A 16,887-nucleotide genomic window follows, 5' to 3' on the forward strand; every position below is an offset into this window, starting at 1 on the left:
TCCCTTTGTTCAAAAAGGGGAGCAGAGACAACCCCGGCAACTATAGACCGGTGAGCCTCACGTCTGTAGTGGGTAAAGTCTTGGGGGGGATTATAAGAGACAAGATTTATAATTATCTAGATAGGAATAATATGATCAGGGATAGTCAGCATGGCTTTGTGAAGGGTAGGTCATGCCTCACAAACCTTATTGAGTTCTTTGAGAAGGTGACTGAACAGGTAGATAAGGGTAGAGCAGTTGATGTGGTGTATATGGATTTCAGCAAAGCGTTTGATAAGGTTCCCCAAGGTAGGCTATTGCAGAAAATACGGAGGCTGGGGATTGAGGGTGATTTAGAGATGTGGATCAGAAATTGGCTAGCTGAAAGAAGACTGATTACGTTTACTTTAGTGATGGAAAGGGATAGGTATATACCACAGGGCAAGAGCTATAACTGGGGGAAAGGCAATTATGATGCGATGAGGCAAGACTTGGGATGCTGAAAGTGGTGGTTGATGGGAAATGTTCAGAATGGAGTAAAGTCACAAGTGGAGTACCACAAGGATCTGTTCTGAGGCAGTTGCTGTTTGTCATTTTTATCAATGACCTAGAGGAAGGCGCAGAAGGGTGGGTGAGTAAATTTGCAGACGATACTAAAGTCGGTGGTGTTGTCGATAGTGTGGAAGGATGTAGCAGGTTACAGAGGGATATAGATAAGCTGCAGAGCTGGGCTGAGAGGTGGCAAATGGAGTTTAATGTAGAGAAGTGTGAGGTGATTCACTTTGGAAGGAATAACAGGAATGCGGAATATTTGGCTAATGGTAAAGTTCTTGAAAGTGTGGATGAGCAGAGGGATCTAGGTGTCCATGTACATAGATCCCTGAAAGTTGCCACCCAGGTTGATAGGGTTGTGAAGAAGGCCTATGGAGTGTTGGCCTTTATTGGTAGAGGGATTGAGTTCCGGTGTCGGGAGGTCATGTTGCAGCTGTACAGAACTCTGGTACGGCCGCATTTGGAGTATTGCGGACAGTTCTGGTCACCGCATTATAGGAAGGACGTGGAGGCTTTGGAGCGGGTGCAGAGGAGATTTACCAGGATGTTGCCTGGTATGGAGGGAAAATTTTATGAGGAAAGGCTGATGGACTTGAGATTGTTTTCGCTGGAGAGAAGAAGGTTAAGAGGAGACTTAATAGAGGCATACGAAATGATCAGGGGGTTGGATAGGGTGGACAGTGAGAGCCTTCTCCCGCGGATGGAAATGGCTGGCACGAGGGGACATAACTTTTAACTGAGGGGTAATAGATATAGGACAGAGGTCAGAGGTAGGTTCTTTACGCAAAGAGTAGTGAGGCCGTGGAATGCCCTACCTGCTACAGTAGTGAACTCGCCAACATTGAGGGCATTTAAAAGTTTATTGGATAAACATATGGATGATAATGGCATAATGTAGGTTAGATGGCTTTTGTTTCGGTGCAACATCGTGGGCCGAAGAGCCTGTACTGCGCTGTATTGTTCTCTGTTCTCTGTTCTCTGTTCTAACTTGTAACTCTCGAGCTCCCTAACTGTACCTTCATGTCTCATCTTTACATAAGCCTCCTTCTTCCTCTTGACAAGTGTTTCGACTGCCTTAGTAAACCACGGTTCCCTTGCTCGACCACTTCCTCCCTGCCTGACAGGTACATACTTATCGCGGACACGCAGTAGCTGTTCCTTGAACAAGCTCCACGTTTCCATTGTGCCCATCCCCTGCAGTTTTCCTCTCCATCCGATGCATCCCAAGTCTTGCCTCATCGCATCATAATTGCCTTTCCCCCAGTTATAGCTCTTGCCCTGCGGTATATACCTATCCCTTTCCATCACTAAAGTAAACGTAATCAAATTGTGGTCACTGTCACCAAAGTGCTCACCTACCTCCAAATTTAACACCTGTCCTGGTTCATTACCCAGTACCAAATCCAATATGGCCTCGCCTCTCGTTGGCCTATCTACATACTGTGTCAGGAAACCCTCCTGCACACATTGGACAAAAACAGACCCATCTAAAGTACTCGAACTATAGCGTTTCCAGTCAATATTTGGAAAGTTAAAGTCCCCCATAACAACTACCCTGTTGCTTTCGCTCCTATCCAGAATCATCTTTGCAATCCTTTCCTCTACATCTCTGGAACTATTCGGAGGCCTATAGAAAACCCCTAACAGGGTGACTTCTCCTTTCTTGTTTCTAACCTCGGCCCATACTACCTCAGTAGACGAGTCCTCATCAAACGTCCTTTCTGCCACCGTAATACTGTCCTTGAGTAACAATGCCACCCCTCCCCCTCTTTTACCACCTTCCCTGAGCTTACTGAAATATCTAAACCCTGGCACCTGCAACAACCATTCCTGTCCCTGCTCTATCCATGTCTCCGAAATGGCCACAACATCGAAGTCTCAGGTACCAACCCAGGCCACTTTAAACCACCTTCCTGCCTGCCGGTAACTCCTGCAACTTTGAAACCTTACTCATGACCTCACTACTCTCAACCTCATGTATACTGGAACTACAATTCAGGTTCCCAAGCCCCCGCTGAACTCGTTTAAACCCTCCCAAAGAGCATTAGCAAATTCCCCCCCCAGGATATTGGTACCCCTCTGGTCCAGGTGTCGACCATCCCGTTTGTAGAGGTCCAACCGACCCCAGAATGACCCCCAATTATCCAGAAATCTGAAACCCTCCGTCCTGCACCATCCCTGTAGAAAGTAAATGACCTAGAGTGAGTGTAGTGTTGATGAGAGATGTGTAAAGATCTAGATGGAGAGCGTCATACCTGTAACCTTTACTGTAGAGTTACAAATAGTTAATAAAGACCTGTTGTTAACCAACAACAGGCCAATTAGCCTAACCTCGGTTGTTGGCAAGATTCTAGAATCCATTGTTAAGGATGAGATTTCTAAATTCTTGGAAGTGCAGGGTCAGATTAGGACAAGTCAGCATGGATTTAGTAAGGGGAGGTCGTGCCTGACAAACCTGTTAGAGTTCTTTGAAGAGATAACAAATAGGTTAGACCAAGGAGAGCCAATGGATGTTATCTATCTTGACTTCCAAAAGGCCTTTGATAAGGTGCCTCACGGGAGACTGCTGAGTAAAATAAGGGCCCATGGTATTCGAGGCAAGGTACTAACATGGATTGACGATTGGCTGTCAGGCAGAAGGCAGAGAGTTGGGATAAAAGGCTCTTTTTCGGAATGGCAACTGGTGACGAGTGGTGTCCCGCAGGGTTCAGTGTTGGGGCCACAGCTGTTCTCTTTATATATTAACGATCTAGATGACGGGACTGGGGGCAAACTGGCTAAGTTTGCCGATGATACAAAGATAGGTGGAGGGGCAGGTGGTATGGAGGAGGTGGGGAGGCTGCAGAAAGATTTAGACAGTTTAGGAGAGTGGTCCAAGAAATGGCTGATGAAATTCAACGTGGGCAAGTGCGAGGTCTTGCACTTTGGAAAAAAGAATAGAGGCATGGACTATTTTCTAAACGGTGACAAAATTCATAATGCTGAAGTGCAAAGGGACTTGGGAGTCCTAGTCCAGGATTCGCTAAAGGTAAACTTGCAGGTTGAGTCCGTAATTAAGAAAGCAAATGCAATGTTGTCATTCATCTCAAGAGGCTTGGAATATAAAAGCAGGGATGTACTTCTGAAGCTTTATAAAGCATTAGTTAGGCCCCATTTAGAATACTGTGAGCAATTTTGGGCCCCACACCTCAGGAAGGACATACTGGCACTGGAGCGGGTCCAGCGGAGATTCACGCGGATGATCCCAGGAATGGTAGGCCTAACAGACGATGAACGTCTGAGGATCCTGGGATTATATTCATTGGAGTTTAGGAGGTTGAGGGGAGATCTAATAGAAACTTACAAGATAATGAATGGCTTAGATAGGGTGGATGTAGGGAAGTTGTTTCCATTAGCAGGGGAGACTAGGACCCGGGGGCACAGCCTTAGAATAAAAGGGAGTCACTTTAGAACAGAGATGAGGAGAAATTTCTTCAGCCAGAGAGTGGTGGGTCTGTGGAATTCATTGCCACAGAGGGCGGTGGAGGCCGGGACGTTGAGTGTCTTTAAGACAGAAGTTGATAAATTCTTGATTTCTCGAGGAATTAAGGGCTATGGAGAGAGAGCGGGTAAATGGAGTTGAAATCAGCCATGATTGAATGGCGGAGTGGACTTGATGGGCCGAATGGCCTTACTTCTGCTCCTATGTCTTATGGTCTTAACAGACTACGAAGACTTAATAAACAGTTTCTGCAATCCACACCATCCCAAAATGGTGTCCGCTCCAAGTCAAAAACCTTGATAGACACTGGACATTTTGAATCCACGAAATTGAGAGATGTGAGCCCGCTAGAAACTAGGAGTAACTTTAGACTGGTTCCTATAAAGACAGCAATTTTGCAGAGTGTTGGTGATGTATAAACATGGCATGGGGTCGGGGCAGCACGTTGGCATACTGGTTAGCACTGCTGCCTCACGGCATCGAAGACCCGGGTTCGACCCCCACAACCCAAAAAGAGTTCGGTGTAGGTGAACGGGCCACACTACATTGCCCCTTAATTAGGGGAAATAAAGAATTGGGTACTCTAAATTTATTTTTTAAAAACATGCATCATGTTAAGAAACTAACCAAGAATATCTTTGTTGTTTAGACTATTAATTGCCTGCTATAATGATCAGCCGATATTGATTATAGTTTGCTTATTACAGCTAAAGTCTTAACTTGAAATATTTTCATGTTTATAAAAGTTATCAGTCTCTACGGGTATCGTAACACAATCTAGTCCTGATTATCAGCAAAGTGATGGAATGTGTCATTAACAGTGCGATCAGGTGGCACTTACTCAACAGCATGCTGCTCACTGATACTTATTTTGGGTTCCATCAGGCCCACTCTGCTCCTTTGCAGTCTTGGTCTACAACGTATTGATACAGTGCCTTCAATGAACTGAAACGTTCCAAGGTATTTCATTTTTAAAAAATTATTAGAAATCTAAAAGAGTACTCCATTATTTTTTTCCAATTAAAGGGCAATTTAGTGTGGCCAATCCACCTAAACTGCACATCTTTTGGGTTGTGGGGATGAAACCCAAGCAGACATAGGGGGAATGTGCAAACTCCACACAGACTGTGACCCGGGGCCGGGATCGAACTCTGGTCCTCCGCACTGTAAGCAGTGCTAACCACTGCACCACCATGCACCGCACTGGGTACTTCATACCTTATACATTATACAATGTACAACACCTAGCCACATAAGGAGATATTGGGTCACATGAAGGAGGTTTTGAGAACTGTCTTAAGGAAGGAAAGGAAAGTAGAGAGGTGTAGGGGGTGAGTTTTGGAGCTTGGGGCTTAGGCAACTGAAGACCCAGCCACCAGTGGTGAAATGATTATAATTGGGAATGCACATAATTAGAGGAGTGTTGGTATTGCAAAGGATTCCAGGGCTGAAGGAAATTTAAGAGATAGGCAAGGTAAGCCCATGGGAGGGTTTTGAAAATAAGGGTGAGAATTTTGAAGTCAAGATGTTGCTTGACCAGGAGCTGATGTAGATATGGGCGATCAGCCAGGAGTGTTCTGGTATAGTTGGATCTTGAAGTAAAGGAGGAATGAACGAGGGTTTCTGCAACCGATGAGCTGAGATGGGTGAAATCTGCTGATGTCATGGCGGTGGAAATAGGCAATAGCGATAGCACAAATATGAGGCTAGAAGCGCAACTTGCGGTCAAATACTGACACCAAGGTTGTGAGCTGGGAAAGGATTTGGAGGAAACAACAGGTTCAAGGACTTTGGAAAAGAAAGGGAAGGGAGGTTGTAGACTGAAAGTAGTTTGCAAGGATGGATGGGATGAGGTTTTTTCTGAGGAGAGGTGATGGCAGCAGAAGGACAATGCCTGAAGAAAGAGAACCGTTTACAATATTGACAACGAGGTGTGTGGGGGGGGTTGCAGTGTCTTGTTTTTATGTTGCAGGATTACCAATATCATGATTGTAAACTAACTTTATAAGAACAGAATATGCACACTATTGCAGGCCTGCAGCCTTCTTACAACTTATGTTTACATGTGCCACCTGACCTCTGACTCCCCCAGGTCAGGTGACACCATGAAGTACTAAGTATGCCATATTATGTCTAACACTGGAGTCCAATACCACAATCTCTCTAATATCATGACAGCCAGGAGGGGAATGTGAATCATCATTTAGATGTAATCTGATCTAGGGAACAGGAGGTTGGTCTCACGGTCAAGAATGAGCTCCGAGTGGAGTTGAGAGAAACTAGCAAAAGACAAGTTCAAGGCTTAGGGAGTGGGCAAATAACTTCCAGAAGTGAGGTGAGAGTGACTGCCCTGACAGAAAGGCAATATTAGTCGAGTAGGCATCAAGGAAACCAAGCAAAACAGAAGTCCGTGGGAATCATGGGGATTGGTGACATGGGAACTCTGAGCTCGTTGGAGTCATGCTTAGTAGAAAGGAAGATGTTTGTGGTTGTTGGAGGCAAATTCTCTCAAACACAGTGCATTGCTGCAGGAGTTCTTCAGAGCACTGTCCTAGGCCCAATCATCTTCAGTTGCTTTATCAATGACCTTCCCTCCAACGCAAGGTCAGAAGTGGGAATGTTCACTGATGGTTGTGCTGTGTTAAATGCCATTAACAAGGCAGGTACTGTGACAATCGTCCCATGTGCAGTAAGACCTGGACAACATTCAGGGTTGGGCTGTAAGTGGCAAGTCACATTCACATCACACAAGTGGCCAACAAGAGAGAATCCAACCATCTCCCCTTGACATTATATGCCATTAGTATTAACGTGGTGAGGGGGGGGGGTTCACTATTCACCAGAAACTGAATCGGATCAGCCATATAAATACTGTGGCTATAAGAGCAGGTCAGAGACTGGCAATTCTGCAACAAGTGATCTGCCTCCTGATTTCTCAAAGGTTGTCCACCATTCACCAGGCACAAGTCAGGTATGTGATGCAACACTGTCCACTGTCACTTGCCTGCTCTGACTTCACTCAAAAAATAAAAAAATAACACCATGCAGGACAAATAAGCCCATTTGACAGGCACCCAATCCACCAGGTTAAACATTCACTCCCTCCTCCCAGTGGTGCACAGTATATACCATTGACAAAATGCACTGCAGCAACATGCTACAGTTCCCTCAACAGTATCATCCAGACACGTGACCTACACCACCTAGAAGGACAAGGGCAGCTGCATGGAATCACCACCACCTGAAAATTACTATCCAAGTTGTACACCATCCTGACTTGGAACTATATTGCAGTTCCTTCACTGTTGCTGGCTCACAACTCTGGAACACCAGGTGGATTTGAGATGTTCAAAAAGGTGATTGGTCACCCAACTTGTCAAGGCTGGTGACACTTGCATCCAAAATTATTTTTTAAAGAAAAGCTTATGTGTTTTCATTCAGAAATGCATTCTCATATTGTGTCAATTATTTAAGTCTTCAGGGTCCAGCGTTGAATCGATACAGGACAGACAAAAACGCTTGATGGCTCGGGGACTTCCAAAGCAAAAAGTGATACCAGGAGTGAAGCAGGTTATTGTTGTAGCCTCAGGAAAAGGAGGTGTTGGCAAATCAACTACTGCAGGTAGAAAATCTAGTGACTATTGTTTCATTTGTATTTAAGAATTCCCAAATTATGTATATGACAATCATATTCTTAAATATTGCTGAAAAGAGAGATCTGTTGTCATAGCTTTTTATCTTGCATTTGGGACAAATGCAAGAATGTCTAATTTTGAATGATCACTACAATTTATATTAAAGGAGAAAAGGGTTCCAATTGGTTGGTAAGTAAACTTTGGCCGATGCAATGGATCTTTTCACCTGCCTGTGGAATTCTCCCTCTACCTAAATTCCACCCTCTGGCCTCCTACTTGCTCTTGATCTCATCGTTGAGAACAGTCAGCGCGACATTGGCCATCTCAATTCTCTGCCCCTCTCATCCACTCCAACCTGTCTTCCTCTGAGCTTGCTACATTCTGTTCTCTTGGGTCCAATCCTGACCTGATGAAACCTGCTAACATGATTGGTATGGCTGTTGTTTGGCACACTGACGTCCACCTCACAGAGGCTGAGTGGCAACTCTCTCACCATGGACCATAACCCCTCCTCCAAACCTCAAAGCATTGTTTCCAGGACCGTCACTGACCTCATTGCCTCTTGAATTCTTCTCTCCAACCTCATAGTCCCCCATCCCCACATAACCCACTTCTACCTCCTTCCCCAAACCACAAACAAGGCTGATTTGGTAGACACATTGTATCAGCCTGTACCTGCCCACGGAGCTAGTTTCTTCCCATCTGACTCCATCCACTCTCCCTTCTTCCCACCTGCATTCATGATTCCTCTGATGCTCTAGTCACGTGGGCATCGTGGGCAGCACCATAGCACAAGTGGATAGCACTGTGGCTTCACAGTGCCAGGGTCCCAGGTTCGATTCCCCGCTGGGTCACTGTCTGTGCGGAGTCTGCACGTTCTCCCTGTGCCTGCGTGAGTTTCCTCCGGGTGCTCCGGTTTCCCCTCTCGAGTCCAAAGACGTGCAGGTTAGGTGGATTGGCCATGATAAATTGCCCTTAACGACGAAAAAAATTAGGAGGGGTTATTGGATTACGGGGATAGGGTGGAAGTGAGGGCTTACGTGGGTTGGTGCAGACTCGATGGGCCAAATGGCCTCCTTCTGCACTGTATGTTCTATGTTCTACCATATCAATAATTTCCAGCTCCTTGGCTGTAACTGCTTTCTCTTCACTATGGGTATCCAATTCCTTTACACCTCCATCCCCCACCGGGAAGGTCTTAGGGCACTCCGCTTCTTCCTTGAGTGGAGGCCTGAACAATGCTTGTCCACAACTAGCTGAACTTGTCCTGTCACAACTAATTTCACCTTTAACTTGTCTCAATTCTTGTAAGTAATAAGATGTGGCCATGGGTACCCTCATGGGCCCCCGTTAGTGGATTGGATTGGATTTGTTTTTTGTCGGGTGTACCGAGGTACAGCGAAAAGTATTTTTCTGCGAGCAGCTCAAACAGATCATTTAGTACATCAAAAGAAAATACATAGGGCAACACAAGGCACACAATGTAAATACATAGACACCGGCATCGGGTGAAGCAGACAGGAGTGTGTTATTAATCAGGTCAGTCCATAAGAGGGTGATTTACGAGTCTGGTCACAGCTGTTTTTGAATCTGTAACTGCGTGTTCTCAGACTTTTGTATCTCCTACCTGATGGAAGAAGTTGGAAGAGTGAGTAAGCCGGGTGGGAGGGGTCTTTGGATGCTGATCGCTTTCCCAAGGCAGCGGGAATTGTAGATGGAGTCAATGGATGGAAGGCGGGTTTGTGTGATGGACTGGGCTGTGTTCACAACTCTCTGAAGTTTTTTGCGGTCCTGGGCCGAGCAGTTGCCATACCAGGCTGTGATGCAGCCCAATAGGATGCTTTCTATGGTGCATCTGTAAAAGTTGGTAAGAGTTAATGTGGGCATGCCGAATTTCCTTAGTTGTCTTTGTGAGTTTGTGGAACACTTCTTCATCATAACATTTACAGTGCAGAAGGACGCCGTTCGGCCCATCGGATCCACAGTTGCCCTTGGAAAGAGCACCCTAATTAAGCCCATGCTTCCACCCTATCCCCATAACCCAGTAATCCCACCTAACCTTTTGGACACTAAGGGGCAATTTATCATGGCCAATCCACCTAACCACATCTTTGGACTGTGGGAGGAAACCTGAGCACCCGGAGGAAACCCACGCAGACAGGAGAAAGTGAGAACTCCACATAGACAGTCACCCAATGCTAGAATTGAACCTGGGTCCCTGGAGCTGTGAGGCAGCAATGCTAACCACTGTGCTACCATGCCGCCCTTGTTCCAGTCCTACTTGGGCCACTTGTTAATTTTTTTCCATTCCATTGATTAATGTATTATTGTCAATTCATGCTCTCGTCTGAACCTCAAAACATTTGTCAATTAGTCATCCAATTTCCACACCTCTCTCACCTTCACATGATCCATAGAACATAGAACAGAACAGCACAGTACAGGCCCTTCGGCCCACGATGTTGTGCCGACCATTTATCCTAATCTAAGATCAAGCTAAATTACACCCCTTCAATTTACTGCTGTCCATGTGCCTGTCCAAGAGTCGCTTAAATGTCCCGAATGACTCTGACTCCACCACCTCTGCTGGCAGTGCATTCCACACACCCACCACTCTCTGTGTAAAGAACCTACCTCTGACATCTCCCCTATATCTTCCTCCAATCACCTTAAAATTATGTCCCCTCGTGACAGCCATTTCCACCCTGGAGAAAAGTCTCTGGTTATCCACTCTATCCATGCCTCTCAGCACCTTGTACACCTCTATCAAGTCACCTCTCTGCCTCCTTCGCTCCAGTGAGAAAAGCTCCCTCAACCTTTCTTCATTAGACATGCCCTCCTGTCCAGGTAGCATCCTGGTAAATCTCCTCTGCATCCTCTCAAAAACAACCTTCCTATAATGAGGTGACCAGAACTGGACACAATATTCCAAGTGTGTGTGCAGCCAGGGTTTTATAAAGCTGCAGCAAAACCTTGTGGCTCTCAAACTTAATCCTCCTGTTAATGAAAGCCATCACACCATACGCCTTCTTAACAACCTTATCAACCTGGGTGGCAACTTTGAGGGATCTATGTATGTGGACCCCAAGATCCCTCTGTTCCTCCACACTTCCAAGAATCCTGCCTTTAACCCAGTATTCAGCATTCAAATTTGACCGTCGAAAATTAATCACTTCACATTTATCTCAACTCCATCTGCCACGTCTCAGCCCAGTTCTGCATCCTGTCAATGTCCTGTTGTAACCTGCAACAACCCTCAACACTATCTACAACTCCCCCAACTTTCGTGTCATCGGCAAACTTACTAACCCACCCTTCCACTTCCTCATCCAAGTCATTTATAAAAACCACGAAGAGCAGAGGTCCCAGAACAGATCCCTGCGGGACACCACTGGTCACCAACCTCCAGGCGGAATACTTTACATCCACTACCACTCGTTGTTTTCTTTCGGCCAGCCAATTCTGTATCCAGACAGCCAAATTTCCTGGTATCCTGTGCCATCTCTGACACTTTCCTTCCTTGACCTCTCTGTCTCCATTTCTGGTGATGGACTGACCACCAATGTTGATTAAAAGCCCACCGACACCAGAGCTATCTCGAATACAGCTCCTCACACCCTGCTTTCTGTAAGGATTCCATCCCAGTTTCTCTGCCTCCAATGCATCTTCAATGCACCTTTGAAAATGGCGCTTCTAACATGTCTGCATTTTCCCTTAACGAAGATTCCCCCCTGCCCACCCGCACGGTGATTGCCAGAGCACTCAACCGGGTTCACCCCATTTTCTGCACCCCTTCCCTCCCTCCCAGAACCATAATAGAGAACTGTTGTCTCACTTTCACCCCACCAGCCTCTGCATTCAAAGGATCATCTTCCACCATTTCCACCAACTCCTTCATGATGCCTGAAACACATCTTCTCCCATCAATATTCGACAGGGCTGCTCCTTCCATGACACCCCGGTCCAATCCTCCATCATACCCAACTCCCTATCCCCTTCCCACGGCACCTCCTCTTGCAATTGTGGTAGGTGGAACATCTGCCCCCTTCACCATTTAAGGCCCCAGACGTTCCTTCAGGTTAAGCACCGCTTCATTTGCACTGCCTTCGCTTGGTTCATTGTATTAGCTGCTACCAATGTGGTTCGTCTACATTGGGGAAACTAAACACACACTGGGTGACTGCTTTGCGGAACACCTTCACTCAACCCGCGAGCATGACCTTGACCTTCCTGTTCTTTAACATTTTAAATATCCCATACTTTTTTGTCTCAATGCAAATTGCCCCCCCCCCCCCCACCTTTCCATCCCACATCAAGCCACCTGTCTCTTGTTCTTAAGGTTGCTACATGTTTGTTGCAATCTCTCCCAGCTACAGTTCAATATCCAACACATTTTCCTTCTGTAGAAGGAACAGTGAAACGGACTTGAAATATTAACTCTGTTTTCTCTCCCGATAGATACTGTCAGATCTGCAGAGTTTTCCCAGCACACTCTGTTTTGTTTCAGATTCCAGCATCTGGAGTATTTTGTTTAATTTGCTCATCATAAAATGATTGTAGGTGTAGCACATAGCACAATCAGGATTGTTAAGCAAAGACAACACCAACACCAGATCCATTTGTGTATTGCCCTCTGTAATTGTTCTGTATTTGTTTCCCCGGCGCCCAAATATATATGTACCCCCCCAGTTCCTCCCCCCCCCCCCCCCCACAAACAGATGCCTACTTATGTGCTAAAAACAATACTGCCAATTGTACAGAGCTGCTGTTGTTGAGGTAGAACATAATACCCTTCCAGTTATTTTATTCAACTGTTTTTGTGTTTTTATGGTGTTTTGTTTTTCGTGCGTGTTCCCTTCTCTTCTATGTGTGTGTGTGTGTGTGTGTGTGTGTATATATATATATATATATATATATATATGTATTCTATTTTGTGTACATAACGGTCAATATACTTTATTCAAAAACCCAATAAAAAACATTTATAAAGAGTAGTGGAAATTCATAGGATTGTTAAACAAGTTCTGCTCAATCGTGGAACCACATCAAACAGTGGAAGTTTTGTTCTGGGTTTTATGATCTGTACTCTGCCTGTTGGGAACAACAGAAGGAACATGCTGTATGATCTGATCAGCCTGTGACTGGAATGTATGGCATACATACCTGACATCACACCAGCATTGAAATTCATGCGCTACATTGTTCAGTTGTGTGGCAGCAGAACCTCTTTTTGGACCGACAGCACATCCTGTGAGTGGAAAATACCACTTGTGCAACCACTGCTTAGTAGCCGTGTGAAAAGGCTCACTTAACCTGTTGTTCAAATTTTTGAGAAACTCTGCATGTCCAAGATACTGAGGTGGACTAGGCACTTTTCAGGTCTGAAGATGGCAGTCTTTGGCCCACTTGCGAGTTCAAGCGTTCCAGAATGAATATTGGCTTGATCAGGATTGCCATTATGCTGCAGGATAATTTTGATGCATTTCATTTCTGTGTAAAGCTTGCTAGATAATTAATGGCCACGGTCCTATTTCCAAGATTGTTGATAAGGCCAGTCTTGTAGCACGCAGAGTTCCATGAATCTGAAAGTATATATTTACTGGTGAAGTAGTCTTGTCGTAGATAGTAGTGACAAACCCATTTGCAGACTTTTCAACTGGCACTTCAAGGGAAGGGAGTTTTGCAGACTGGTACATCTCAAAAATGAATTTGAGCATGCGATGGAGCCTTTAAACCCCCCCCATGCAACTGCACATTCAAAGATCATGAACAGATCATTTATGTTTCGGAAACATTCACTGGATAGGACAGAGGGCTCGTTCTATCAAAAATGTTAGCGAGCACAGGACCTAGAGGGGATGCCACAGCTACATCATCTATTTGAGCATACATGATGTCATTACAACTGCACTCAGCTGAGGGTTGCTAACTTTGTTTGTTTTATTAATTCAGATTCCGAAAAAGGCCCATCTATATTGCAGTGATACAAGTGTTCTGCCTTTCACACAATTCGGCAATCCCGTACTGATGTGATACCCAGGCCATCCCAATGATTGGCTGAGCGAAACAAACAACATGCTTGTAATAAGTAGAGTTTATTTTTATTTCCCATCCCTAATTGCCTGAGAGTCTTACTCGGCCATTTCAGAGGGCACTTAAGAGTGAAGCACATTGTTGTAGATCTGGAGTCAAATGTAGGCCAGACCAATTGTGGACTGCAGATCTCCGAGTGAACCAGATGAGTTTTTACGACTATCGTTTGACTTTTAATTTCAGATTTCTCCATCTGCCACAATGGGTTTTGAACCCGGCTCCCCAGAGTTTTGCACTCGGTCTCTGGATTATAACCTGTTAGCTCGTCTAATTACTTGCTGTACCTTCATACTACCCTTTTGTGATTCATGCCCTTGGGCACCCAGATCACTCTGAATCTCAGAGCTTTGCAATCTCTCACTATTTGGATTATATGTTTTTTTTAAACTCTTTCTACCAAAATGGGCCTTTTCACATTTGCCCACATTATACTTCATTTGACAGGTTTTTACCCACTCTATTAACCTATCTGAGCTTGTGTCCTCTTCAACTTACTTTCCGAGTTATTTTTGTGTCATCAGCATATTTAGCAACCACACCTTAGGTCCTTCATCCAAATCATTTACATAAATTATAAAAAGTTGAGGCCCCAGCACAGATCCCTGTGCCAAACCACCTGTTCCATCTTGTCAACCGCCTGCAACATAACCTTTTATTTTCTGCAATAACCTTTGATTTGGCACTTTTAAAAAATGCCTTCTGAAAATTCAAGTACAGTACATCCACCGGTTCCCCATTATCCATGGCACGTTATATCTTCAGAGAACTCCAACAATTTGCTCAGTACCACTTTCCTGGTGACTTGTAATTTTTCTTGAGTTCATCCTTCCCTTCCAATTCCTGATTTACAACTATTTCTGGGATGTTCCTTGTATCCTCTATGGTGAAAACCAATGCAAAACTCCTGTTTAATTCATCTGCCATCTCATGTGTGGGTACCGTAAAGGGACCTGTACACGGCTCCCACAAGTGACTTGTTACCTTTACCATTTCTCATCTCTACTGAACCGCTTCTACATCCTGGTTTCCAGAACTTGGGTCAGCCTTCGATGATGCTAATATCATTGTTAATTAGCAGAGCCACCCCTTCATCTTTTCCGCGCTTCCTGTTCTTGCCAAATGTCATCAATATTCAGGTCCTAATCTATGTCATCATTGTGCTTATTTTTGTTTGAGCTGTTTTGTTTGCTGTATGCATTCTGATACAGAGCCTTCATTTTGTCATTTTGATTATTTTTATAGCCTCTAACCTTATCTGCTGATTTGCTCTTCGATTTGTACTCTGTCATTTCCTGTCATGGTCTGTTTGTCCTTTCTCTTGCCTTGCCTTGTCTCTACTATTTAATTTAAAATCCTCTCTACTTCCCTAGTCACACGGCTCGTGAGAGCACTCGTCCCAGCATGGTTCCGATATTCCCAGACTCTCCTTTCCTCAGGATTGTTACCAGTACCCCACAAACTGGAACCCACTTCTCACACCAGTCTTTGAGCAACGCATTCATCTCTCTAATTTTATTTGCTCTATGCCAATTTAAATGTGGCTCAGGTAACAATCTAGATATATTACCATTTTGAGGTTTTGTTTATTTTTAATTTCGTACCTAGCTCCTCACAGTCTCCATGCAGAACCTCTTTCCTAGTCTCACCTACGTCATTGAACCATGACCGCTGGATCCTCCACCTCCCACTCCCAAGTTCCTCTCCACCACTGAGCAGATATCCAGAATCCTGGCATCAGGCAGGCAAAGCATCGGTCTAGACTTATACTTTTGACTGCAGATAGATCTATGCCATCTCCTAGCATGGCCACATTCCTTTTTGCTCTCCCTACTTGAATGACTATAATCAGTCCACTTATCCACCTTGCAGTCCTTCTCATCCACACAGCCAGCAAGTGGCCCGTACCTAAGGACAAAGAAAAGTGCAGCATAAGAACAGGCCCTTCGGCCCTCCAAGCCTGCGCTGACCATGCTGCCCGTCTAAACTAAAATCTTCTACACTTCTGGGGTCCGTATCCCTCCATTCCCATCCGATTCATGTATTTGTCAAGATGCCCCTTAAACGTCACTATTGTCCCTGCTTCCGCCACCTCCTCCGGCAGCGAGTTCCAGGCACCCACTACCCTCTATGTTAAAAAAAAAACTTACCTCGCACATCTCCTCTAAACCTTACCCCTCTCACCTTAAACCTATGCCCCCTAGTAATTGACCCCTCTACCCTGGGGAAAAGCCTCTGACTATCCACTCTGTCTATGCCCCTCATAATTTTGTAGACCTCTATCAGGTCGCCCCTCAATCTTTTTCGTTCCAGTGAGAACAAACCGAGTTTATTCAACCTCTCCTCATAGCTAATGCCCTCCATACCAGGCAACCTCCTGGTAAATCTCTTCTGCACCCTCTAAAGCCTCCACATCCTTCTGGTAGTGTGGCTACCAGAATTGAACATTATACTCCAAGTGTGGCCTAACTAAGGTTCTATACAGCTGCAACATGACTTGCAAATTCTTGTATTCAATGCCCCGTCCAACGAAGGCAAGCATGCCGAATGCCTTCTTGACTACCTTCTCCACCTGTGTTGCCCCTTTCAGTGTCTTGTGGACCTGTGCACCTAGATCTCTCTGACTTTCAATACACTTGAGGGTTCTACCATCCACTGTATATTCCCTACCTGCATTAGACCTTCCAAAATGCATCACCTCACATTTGTCCGAATTAAACTCCATCTCTCCACCCAAGTCTCCAAACGATCTAAATTCTGCTGTATCCATTGACAGTCCTCATCGCTATCTGCAATTCCACCAACCTTTGTGTCGTCGCCAAACTAACTAATCAGACCGGTTACATTTTCCTCCAATTCATTTATACATACTACGAACAGCAAAGGTCCCAGCACTGATCCCTGCGGAACACCACTAGTCACAGCCCTCCAATCAGAAAAGCACCCTTCCATTACTACTCTCTGCCTTCTATGACCTAGCCAGTTCTGTATCCATCTTGCCAGCTCACCTCTGATCCCGTGTGACTTCACCTTTTGTACCAGTCTGCCATGAGGCACCTTGTCAAAGGCCTAACTGAAGTCCCTATAGACTACATCCACTGCCTTACCTACATCAATCATCTTTGTGACCTCCTCGAAAAACTCTTATCA

The 16,887-nt window shown here is 45.1% G+C and overlaps 1 protein-coding gene across 9 annotated transcripts in view; it reads left to right on the forward strand.

The window, feature by feature from the left end:
- Positions 1 to 16,887, forward strand: part of nubpl (nucleotide binding protein-like) — a 203,511-nt gene that overhangs the window by 31,590 nt on the left and 155,034 nt on the right. For all 9 annotated transcript variants that reach the window (XR_011937644.1, XR_011937642.1, XR_011937640.1 and 6 more), the window contains exon 2: positions 7,487 to 7,634. Coding sequence is in view for 5 of the 9 variants with exons in the window: in XM_072488397.1 (XP_072344498.1) it covers positions 7,487 to 7,634 (148 nt within the window). In the remaining 4 variants the exon portion in view is untranslated. The remainder of the gene's footprint in view (positions 1 to 7,486; positions 7,635 to 16,887) is intronic.

The sequence above is a fragment of the Scyliorhinus torazame genome, chromosome 2 (genome assembly GCF_047496885.1).
Source record: "Scyliorhinus torazame isolate Kashiwa2021f chromosome 2, sScyTor2.1, whole genome shotgun sequence".
In the NCBI taxonomy this organism is placed as follows: domain Eukaryota; kingdom Metazoa; phylum Chordata; class Chondrichthyes; order Carcharhiniformes; family Scyliorhinidae; genus Scyliorhinus; species Scyliorhinus torazame.